The sequence below is a fragment of the Arachis hypogaea genome, chromosome 2 (genome assembly GCF_003086295.3).
Source record: "Arachis hypogaea cultivar Tifrunner chromosome 2, arahy.Tifrunner.gnm2.J5K5, whole genome shotgun sequence".
NCBI lineage: Eukaryota > Viridiplantae > Streptophyta > Magnoliopsida > Fabales > Fabaceae > Arachis > Arachis hypogaea.
Window position 1 is genome coordinate 79,745,313 of NC_092037.1, and position 11,047 is coordinate 79,756,359.

The 11,047-nt window shown below is 36.2% G+C and overlaps 1 protein-coding gene across 1 annotated transcript; it reads left to right on the forward strand.

Moving 5' to 3' along the window:
• Positions 1-4,984: 4,984 nt before the first annotated feature.
• On the forward strand, positions 4,985-10,520 carry LOC112743198 (protein unc-13 homolog). Its single transcript, XM_025792406.3, has 5 exons — positions 4,985-5,983; positions 7,110-7,991; positions 8,083-8,538; positions 8,668-8,854; positions 9,118-10,520. The coding sequence occupies exons 1-5, from the start codon at positions 5,327-5,329 to the stop codon at positions 10,101-10,103; spliced, it is 3,168 nt and encodes a 1,055-aa protein (XP_025648191.1). The 5' UTR covers positions 4,985-5,326; the 3' UTR covers positions 10,104-10,520.
• Positions 10,521-11,047: the final 527 nt, after the last annotated feature.

Genomic DNA, 11,047 nt, shown 5'->3' on the forward strand with positions numbered 1-11,047 from the left:
TCATAATAGTTGTTCTTCTTTACTTTTCTATTGTTGATCTCTTGTTTTTGTAGTTGTAGATTCCTTTAATTCTTGCATTTAATAATGTTTACTTTTATTGCACTCTATGTGTTTGTTGAAATGTCTCTTTTAGTTTTAGTGTAGATTTTGTTCCTCTTGGCCTAGGTAGAGTAATTAGTGACACTTGAGTTATCTAATTCCTTTGTTGATTGGTAATTGGAGAGATTGCTAATTGGTTTGGAGTGCACTAAAGCTAGTCTTTCCTTGGGAGTTGGCTAGGACTTGTGGCTCAAGTCAATTCATCCACTTGACTTTCCTTTCTTTAGTAAGGGTTAACTAAGTGGTAGCAATGAACAATACTCATCACAATTGAGAAGGATAACTAGGATAGAACTTCTAGTTCTCATATCTTGCCAAGAGCTTTATAGTTGTTAGTTTATTTTCATTGCCATTTACTTTTCATGCTTCTTATCCAAAAACCCCAAAACAACTCAAACCAATAACAAGACACTTCATTACAATTCCTAGGGAGAACGACCCGAGGTTTGAATACTTCGGTTTATAAATTTAGGGGTTTGTTTTAGTGACAAACAACTTTTTGTACGAAAGGATTATTGCTTGGTTTAGAAACTATACTTCGACGAGATTTTATTTGAGAAATTCTAAACCGTCAAAAAATCAATTCGTCAGCCGTATAAATAGGCTGTTACCACATCCATTAAATGCATATGCAGTTTATGATATGCAGATAAATTGACCAAATAACGCAAAGTTATCGCATCCACTACAGGGGAATACGTTTCTTCATAATCTATACCGGGCCTTTGTGAAAAACCTTGTGCCACAAGTCGGGCTTTATAGCGCACAACTTCATTTTTCTCATTTCGTTTTCTCACAAATACCCACTTATATCCAACAGGTTTTACATCTTCAGGTGTACGGACTACAGGTCCAAAGACTTCACGTTTTGCAAGTGAGTCTAATTCAGCCTTCATGGCTGCTTCCCATTTTGGCCAATCATTTCTTTGTCGACATTCTTCGACTGATCTTGGCTCAAGATCCTTACTTTCATGCATGATACCTGATGCCACATTATATGCAAATATGTCATTGACAATTGTCTTATTTCGGTCCCATTTTTCTCCTGTAAAGACATAATTTATCGAGATCTCGTCATTTTCACAATTTTCAGGTACCTGAACGTCTTCTGGCGTTATATTAGAATTCTGGACAACTGCCGGTGTCTTTACTATGTCTTTTTCAACAGGAATCGTATTTACCTCTTTTCTCTTTCGAGGATTTTTATCTTTGGAACCAACAGGCCTGCCACGCTTCTGGCGTGTATTTGCTTCCGTGGCTATTTGTCCTACTGGGACATCAATTCGAATTGGGGCATTTTCCGCCCTGCCACGCTTCTGGCGTGAATTTGCTTCAGTGGCTACTTGTCCTACTGGGACGTCAATTCGAATTGAGGCATTTTCCGCTGGTATGTAAGATTTGGTTATCCTCTTTGTATCGGAAAATGCATCAGGCAATTCATTTGCTATTCTTTGCAAATGTATAATCTTTTGAACTTCTAGTTCACATTGCCCTGATCGAGGATCTAAATGCATCAACGATGATGCATTCGAATTTAGTTCCTTTTCAGGAAGCTTATTCTCTCCCCCTAATGTTGGAAATTTTGATTCATCAAAATGACAATCCGCAAACCGGGCTTTAAACACATCACCAGTTTATATCTCAAGATACCTCACTATAGAGGGAGAATCATATCCAACATATATCCCCAATTTTCTTTGGGGTCCCATTTTGGTGCGATTAGGTGGTGCAATGGGAACATATATTGCACACCCAAATATTCTTAAATGGGAAACATTTGGCTGCTGGCCAAAAGCTAATTGTATAGGAGAGAATTGATGATAACTCGTTGGCCTCAAACGAATAAGTGCTACGGCATGTAAAATAGCATGCCCCCAAACCGAGGTTGGGAGATTTGTTCTCATAAGCAAGGGTCTAGCAATTAATTGGAGGCGCTTAATAAGTGATTCTGCTAACCCATTTTGTGTGTGAACATAAGCTACTGGATGTTCAACACTTATTCCATTAGCCATACAATAAGCATCAAAAGCTTGGGAAGTAAATTCACCAGCATTATCAAGACGAATTGCTTTAATTGGATTTTCTGGAAATTGTGCTTTTAATCGAATAATTTGAGCCAGTAATCTCGCAAACGCCAGGTTGCGAGAAGATAATAAGCACACATGTGACCATCTCGAAGATGCGTCTATGAGGACCATAAAATATCTAAAAGATCCACATGGTGGATGAATAGGTCCACATATATCACCTTGAATCCTTTCTAGGAATTCAGGGGACTCAAATCCAATCTTTACTGGTGATGGCCTTAAAATTAACTTTCCTTGAAAACATGCAGCACAACAAAATTCACTAGTTTTAAGAATCTTCTGGTTCTTTAGTGAATGTCCATGAGAATTTTCAATAATTCTCCTCATCATGGTTGTTCCCGGATGACCCAAACGGTCGTGCCAAGTTATGAATTCATTTGGGCTAGTAAACTTCTGGTTTACAGTGGCATGTGATTCAATTGCACTAATCTTGGTATAATACAACCCAGATGAAAGAGAGGGTAATTTTTCTAATATAACTTTCTTATTTGAATCATGAGTTGTGATACATAAATACTCATGATTTCCCTCATTCATCGTCTCAACATGATATCCATTTCGGCGAATATCTTTGAAACTCAACAAGTTCCTCAGAGACTTGGTAGATAATAGTGCATTATTTATTATAAATTTTGTTCCTCCAGGAAACAAAATTACAGCTCTTCCGGAGCCTTCTATCACATTGCCTGAGCCAATAATAGTATTAACATATTCCTCTTTTGGCACAAGATGGGTAAAATATATATCACTTTTGAGAATAGTGTGCGAACTTGCACTATCCGCAAGGCATACATCTTCATTACATATCCTTGCCATTCTTCAAAAACAAATAATAAAATGAGTAATATGCACAGTTAAATTGAATACTTGATCAGAATTATTTTTCTAAAAAACACTGTACATAAGATAATGTCATATACTGAAATTTTATTTTAAAATTTGACACATTTAATAATTTCAAAATTCATATTAATATTTCATTATTTATGTACATCACATAAAACTTAACAATAAGTTCTTTACATTATTTATTTACATATATACTTCACAATCCCACATATTAAACTATTCCATCATTGATCAAATGACCAATATTTCCTTCAGGGTCCTCAAAGAAATCAGATACATCATAATGAGTGGTGGAGTTCTCAGCATCATTTGAAACAAAATTTGTTTCCTTTCCTTTGTCGTTCTTTTTCAAAGATGCCTGGTAAAGATCGACTAGGTGCCTTGGGGTACGACAGGTACGTGACCAATGGCCCTTTCCACCACAGCGGAAACACTTCTCCTCGGTTGATTTATTCTGCCCAATATTCCTTTCTTTATCCCACTTCTGGTGAGATCCTCTCTTTTGAACATAATTCTTTTTCTTTCCATAATTTTTCTTGTTATTAAAAGCTTGCCGTTTACCTCTTCTGGGGTAATGATTTGCCGCATTTACTTCAGGAAATGGGGCGGCGCCAGCTGGGCGCGCTTCATGATTTTTCAATAACAACTCATTGTTGCATTCGGCAACAAGAAGGCAAGAAATTAACTCAGAATTTTTTTAAACCCTTTCTCTCGATACTGCTGCTGCAGGAGCACATTCGAGGCATGGAAGGTTGAGAAAGTTTTCTCCAACATATCATGATCAGTTATTTTTTTCCCACACAATTTCATTCGTGAGGTGATTCGAAACATTGCAGAATTATATTCATTTATAGATTTAAAATCTTGTAAACGCAAATGCGTCCATTCATATCGGGCCTGAGGAAGTATCACCATTTTCTGATGATTATACCTTTCTTTAAGGTCTTTCCAAAGATCTGCAGGATCTTTTAATGTAAGATATTCATTTTTCAATCCCTCGTCAAGATGACGACGAAGAAAAAACATGGCTTTGGCTTTATCCTTCTGGGATGCATTATTTTCAGCCTTAATGGTATCTCCAAGATCCATTGAATCAAGATGGATTTCAGCATCTAATATCCATGATAAATAATTGTTTCCAGATATATCAAGAGCATTGAATTCAAGATGAGAGAGCTTTGACATAATGAAAATATTACCTGAGTCTTCCTAAAAATTTGATCAGAGTCTCGTGCTGATAACGTGTTGTAAAATAAAGGATATATAAAATAAAGATGTATAAATAGAAGACTCTATTATTAATATAATTAGCTCAATAATTTATATATATATAATAATATTATATGTTGTATTGTGTATATATATACAAAGATAAGAAAAAGTATTAAAAATAAAGAGAGAGATTTGCATTTGATACTATCTCAATATAATAAAGATGGTTAATATTGCTATTAATATTATATGTAAAGAGTAATAGAAAATAGAATTTAAAATACTTATAAAATAAAAGAAGAGAAAGAATTGTAATAGAAATATAAGGAGAAGAGTATTTGATTGTAACATAAAGAGGGAATAGATTTCTTATTACTTATCACAATATAATAGAAACTTATATATTTACTACTTTTATATATTAGAAGCGTATTAAGGGTAGGAGAAAGTATAAAGAGAGGAAGAGGATTTTTCATTGCTGTATCTCAAGACTCGTACAACACCCCCTATTTATACATGCATGGGGTCTTTATTTTCAACATGCATTTAATCTTCATTCTCTTTTGAAAATATAAGTTTTACATGGGAATGGGCATCCACGTTGCTTGTTCTTATCACAACAAATATTATATATTTTATTTATTTTTTTTGTTTTTAATTGTTTTGATGGATGATGTACAGTACCTTAATACTACTTGGTTATTAGCAATATAAATAGAAACTAACAAAATAAAAACAAACAATTAAAAAAATGAGCTTCCGAGAAAAATGCTTTCAAATGGATGAGTGTCATCTATTTTGGCAAACACCATCTGTTTTTGGGTGCTTTCGTCGCTCATGATAACGTGGGCAAACCCATAATCACTAATCTCTATTCACTCTCTCCCTCCAAGCAGAAAATTGCTGTCGTTAACGTCATGCCATCAATATTAATGGTCTCTCTGCTTGGATCCCTACAAATGCACAACTCTTTTCCCCCTTAGACATTTTTTGTTTGTCATAATTTTTGCTGCTGGTCATAGTGGTCGCCGCCACCGTTTCTCGGTTTGGTTTCTGACCCATTACCTATTCTTCACCTAATGGGTCAGCAAACCCACCAAGACTCCTACCCGGGTTCTCTTCCTTCCGCCTTGTCTGTTAATGAAATTCATTACCATCACCATCACCACCATCACCATCACCACTCCCATATTGGAATTGGCCAAATTTCCCAACTTGGGCAAGATTTGGAGGCTTCCAATCTTGACCAAAATCTTGACCCAAACCAATTTGAGCTTCCTGAAAAGGAAGACAATGGCCTACCGTCGCCTTTTATGAAGCTTGAGGGCTTGAGCCAAGATGACATAAGAGAATCTGCCTATGAAATTTTTTTCACGGCATGCCGGTCATCCCCGGGATTTGGTGGTCGGCACGTGCTCTCAATTTATGCCAGCCTCCAAGAGAATGAGGCAAAGGCGAGCCATGTGGTGATGTCTCCAACGAGTAAGGTGAAGCGGGCGCTAGGATTGAAAATGATAAAGAAGTCACCGTCTAGGAGAATGGTGTCTGGTGGCGTTGCTGGAATCGCAGCGTCATCGTCCCCCAAAAACGGATCTAATAGTCCTATGGTGAACCACAATATGCTTCGGCCGCGGCGGCCAATGACATCAGCAGAGATTATGAGACAACAAATGAGAGTGACTGAGCACAATGACTATCGATTGAGGAAAACTTTGACAAGAACCCTCGTTGGCCAAGTATGTAAACATGCATCAACATAACTAACATTAGTAATGTTATCACTTTTTTAAACAATTGTGAAAATTACAAAATTGTTTTTGTTATAGTTTCTAAATAAATGTGATTTAATGAGAAGCTAAGGTAAGGAGTTAGAAAACTTTGAATTAAATCCAACATGTGTAATGATGTTAATTAGAGATAGATTACAGAGTATTTGATTTTCTTTTTGTCTGGTACTTGTGCTGAATTGTCAATAAAGGTATCGTTAAAATTTTTTATTAATTTCAGTTGGAATCTAGTTAATTTGTATTTTTATTATTAATTGAGAATTATTTTATGAAAGTCTATTTTTTAATGTATTTGTTATGTATTTATTGAAACAAAAGTTTTAAATTTTTTACTAATATTGTCCTATTTTTTAAATTTGTTATCCATTTTTTTTTGAAAATGGAAAGTTGGAGTTTTTAATATTGTTGTTATGCATTTATTAAAATAAAATTTAAAAACTTTTACAAATAATAATTTTAATATGCATCTTATTCATTAAGTTAAAACACATAATAGCTAAACCATTTTAATGTTACAAATTGATATTTGACTTGTAACTTCCTTTTAGATTTGTTTAATGCAATTTTAATGTTTTACCTTTTGATTTGATCTCATCTCCCGTAATATTTTTCTTTTTTTTAAGAAACTATCACGAAACAACAAATTCTAAATCTATTTTTGTTTTCTCTTTTGGCAAGAATGCTATATATATTATATACTTAGCACAAAATATTTTTAGGCATTCAACACGATAAAGTAAAGATATTATATTTCTCTTACTCTTTTTCTCTCTCCTCAACATGCATGTTATTTTATTTTTAACAATTGATGGATGAAAAATAACTTGTTTCTAGAAACTAGAAAGATCAATTATCTCACAAATAATGAACCCCGTCCCGTAACATTATATATATATATATATATATATGTAACCATGTGCATTCTAGTCTCTATTGATTTTAATTTTGTTGTGTATTTTGGTTCATATCATAGTGAATCATAATAATGATCACTAATTATTAGCCTTTTTTTGTTCTTCAAATTTATCCTCATCCCAAAATGGTCTAATTATTTCAAATTATTTAAATAATATAGGCGGGAAAAAGAGCAGACACTATAATTCTCCCTTTAGAACTTTTGCGCCATGTAAAGCCATCAGAGTTCAGTGATTCCACTGAGTACCACATGTGGCAAAGAAGGCAACTCAAGATCCTAGAATTAGGTCTACTCCAACACCCTTCTGTTTATGTAGAAAAGACCAACATATTTGCAATGCGTCTTAGGGATATCATACGCAATAGCGAGTCCAAACCAATAGACATTGGAAAGAATTCAGACACATTAAGAACACTTTCAAATTCAGTTGTATCATTGGCATGGAGAGGCCCCAATGGTGCACCTGCTGATGTTTGCCATTGGGTCGATGGCTTCCCTCTCAACGTTCACCTCTACAATTCTCTTCTTCAAGCCATATTCGATATAAGGGATGAGACTTTGGTTCTCGATGAGGTTGATGAGTTACTTGAACTAATGAAGAAAACATGGCCCATTCTAGGGATAAATAAGGCAATTCACAATGTATGTTTCACTTGGGTACTGTTTCAGCAGTTTGTAGTAACAGGGGAGGTAGAATCTGATCTTCTTTGTGCTTCACATGCTATGTTGGGTGAAGTGAACACTGATGCCAAGAAGGAGAAGGACTCTTTGTATATCAAGTTATTGACATCAGTGATGAGTGCAATGCAGAGTTGGTCGGAGAGGAGGCTACTTAACTACCATAACCATTTCGAGCGAGGGATGCTTAGCCAGATAGAGAACCTCCTTCCTATGGTTTTGTCAGTTTCAAAGGTTTTGGGTGAAGATCAGATCATATCTTATGGAGAAAGAGGGGAGAAGGCTGACAAAACCATAGTGGATATGTCTGGTGATCGGATTGAGTCTTGTATTCGATCTTCCGTGAGAAGCGCATTTCAAAAGGTTTGTATTTAGTCCATGTTATCATGTTGTAATTGTTCTTTCCAGTGTTTTAGCCATTCATTAATATACCATTTGTTTATTTCCTATAAAGATTCTTGAAGAAGTAAATACCAAGACTATTGAGACCGAAATAAAGGCTGATTTAAGTGATATTCTACTTCGTTTGGCTCAAGAGACAGAAGCATTAGCATTGAAGGAAAGGGAAACTTATACTCCAACGCTAAAGAAATGGCTCCCAACGGCTGGTGCAATAGCGGCATTGACGTTGCACGACTGCTACGGGCAATTGTTGAAGCAATATCTAAATGAGGTGAATGCATTAAATTCTGAGACTGTCAGGGTGTTGCTGAGGGCTGGTAAGTTAGAAAAGACTTTGGTCCAAATGATGGTTGAAGGTTCCCTTGAGGGAGAAGAAAAGGCAAAAGCAATAGTAAAAGAGATGATGCTTTATGAAGTTGATACAATCATATGGAACCTATTGAGAAAATGGATACATGAATCGTTGCACAAGGGCAAAGAGGCTTTGCAAAATGCAAAGGAAACAGAGGTAACTTTTGGCTTTATCATTTTGTTCATTAAAAGATTAATTATCGAATTTATTTTTAAAGATTACATGTTTTTTAGATAATCTTTGATGTGTTTTTTTTTATTTTCTTTAATTTCTCCTCTATTATAGACATGGAATCCAAAGTCCAAAGCAGAGCCGATTGCACAATCTGCTGTAGAGCTAGTGAAATTGGCCAAGACTATTATGGAGCAATTTTTCGAGATACCAATTGGAATTACTGAAGATATAGTTCAAGAACTTGCCAATGGACTAGAAAATCTCTTCCAAGACTATATCATGTTTGTTTCAGCATGTGGTAAGCACTTTGAACATACATCAAGCTTAAGGTGTTTATTTTATAGAGTATAATTAATCTGTATCTAAGAAAGGTTTGACGACTTTGTAGAGGTATGATCTTTTCAATTTGCTTGCATTCTAATTTGATAATTAAAAGATAGCTTAATTCTCCGGATGTCCCTACAATTTTCCTTAATTTCTGAATAAGTTTTTATAATTTAAAAATGTTTGTAATTGAGTCCTCGAATTTTCATTCAATTTAAAAACGCTTTTGCTTTCCAGGTACAAAACAAAGCTATGTTCCCGTGATTCCCTCACTGACAAGATGCAACCGAAATTCAAAGTTGAGTATGTTCTTGAAGAAAGGATGTCAATGCGGTGGTGGTGGTTCATCGGAGGCAGATCACATAAGTAATGTAACAAAAGAAGGTCATAATCCTAGGCCATCCACTAGTCGTGGCACACAACGCCTCTACATTCGTCTCAACACCTTATTCTATCTCCTGACCCATATCAACTCCCTTGAGAAAACACTCTCTCAAAACCCTGTTGTACTTCCTTCAACTCGCCATCCTTATGGAAACCGTCGCAGGAGTTACAACAATGGTTCTTATTTCGAGAAAGTACTTTCCTCCCTTCCAACAGCATGCCAATATGTGGCAGAAGTGGCTGCCTACCGTCTCATATTCCTTGACTCCGACTCAGTTTTCTATGAGAGCCTCTATGTTGGCGATGCAGCCAATGCTAGGATTAGGCCTGCATTGAGAACCATGAAGCAAAACATCACACTGATGACCACGCTTCTAACAGATAAAGCTCAATCATTAGCATTGAAAGAAGTCATGAAGGCATCCTTCGAAGCATTCCTAATGGTCTTGCTTGCTGGTGGGAACTCAAGGGCATTTACTAAATCAGATTACCACATTGTGAGCGAGGATTTTGAGAGCTTGAATCGTGTTTTCTGCTTGTGTGGAGAAGGACTAATAGCAGAAAGTGTGATGGACACAGAGGCTGCAATAGTTGAAGGTATTATAGCATTGATGGGCCAAAGTACTGAGCAATTAATTGATGATTTCAATATTGCATCATGTGAAACAAGTGTGGTAGGTGTTAATGACCATGGCTATAAGTCACAAGTGCCGCCTACTACAACAAGGTGGCATAAATCAGACCCAAACACAATATTGAGGGTCTTGTGCCATAGAAATGATAGAACTGCAAACCTTTTCTTGAAGAGGACATTTCAATTACCAAAGAGGAGGTCATAGAGAAAAGGAGGCTAGGTTGTATCTCTTCTCGTAGTTAATTCAAAAGATCCCAATTTTCAATGCATATTTTGAACACACTCGTACTTTTTTACCATGATGCACTATTGGGGGAGGGAGCAGATTGTATTTGAAAGCACAAAATGATGTCAAATGGAGCAAATTGAAAGCAACAAAATATGTGCTAAACTGTATTATTACTGTAACATATTTTTTTATTCTTTTGGGAGAAAAAAAGGGACAAGGGAAATTACCACTATGTTTGTTTTAGTGTAGTTTGTTAATAATGTTGGTTAGAGTCTAAAAGTAGCTTGTAGCTGGGTTTTTTAGCCAGTGTCCAGTGGGTATATATGCTACTATTAATCTACACTGCAAATTACAGAAAATGAACATATAGGCCAGCGCAGACTTTTCTTGAAATTTCTACATATTATGTTTTGCCAAGTACATAGATCAAAATAAGTAACAACTAACCAATTTTAGGCAAACAAAAAGCCAAAAGGTATATTAATCATTGTTCTGAAAACCGAACCGGACTGGCCGGTTCAACCGGATTAACCGGGAACCGGTCATCTAACCGGTTCGATTGAGGTGTAAAACCGTCTGGCAGAAAACCGGTAAAAAAAAGGTCGAACCGGCGGTTAATCGGTGAACCGTTTGAACCGAACGGTTTTTTTCCGATTTTCAATTTAAAAAAAAAAAGAAAAAATTTAAAAAATATATAAATCCTTTACCCTTCTCCGTTTTCTCTCTCTCACTCACGCACAAGACCCACCCCCCTCCTCACTCTCTCCACTCCACGGAACCCTAGTCCCCTTTTCATTCGCCCTCCCAGCCAACAACAGCAGAAGCCACCGTCCAATGCCCAACGCCGTCGTCGCCGACGAACTCGTATCCTCAGCCAGCGTCCAGCCTCGTCGTCGCCGATCCTCTTCTCCTGGATCCCA

What these genes read in the sequence shown, in the direction of transcription:
- LOC112743198 (XM_025792406.3), top strand. Translation starts at nt 5,327, where the DNA reads ATGGGTCAGCAAACCCACCAAGACTCCTACCCGGGTTCTCTTCCTTCC. An exon ending in CAAGAACCCTCGTTGGCCAA is followed by an intron (nt 5,984 to 7,109) that starts GTATGTAAACAT and finishes TAAATAATATAG; the next exon opens with GCGGGAAAAAGAGCAGACAC. An exon ending in AAAATGCAAAGGAAACAGAG is followed by an intron (nt 8,539 to 8,667) that starts GTAACTTTTGGC and finishes CCTCTATTATAG; the next exon opens with ACATGGAATCCAAAGTCCAA.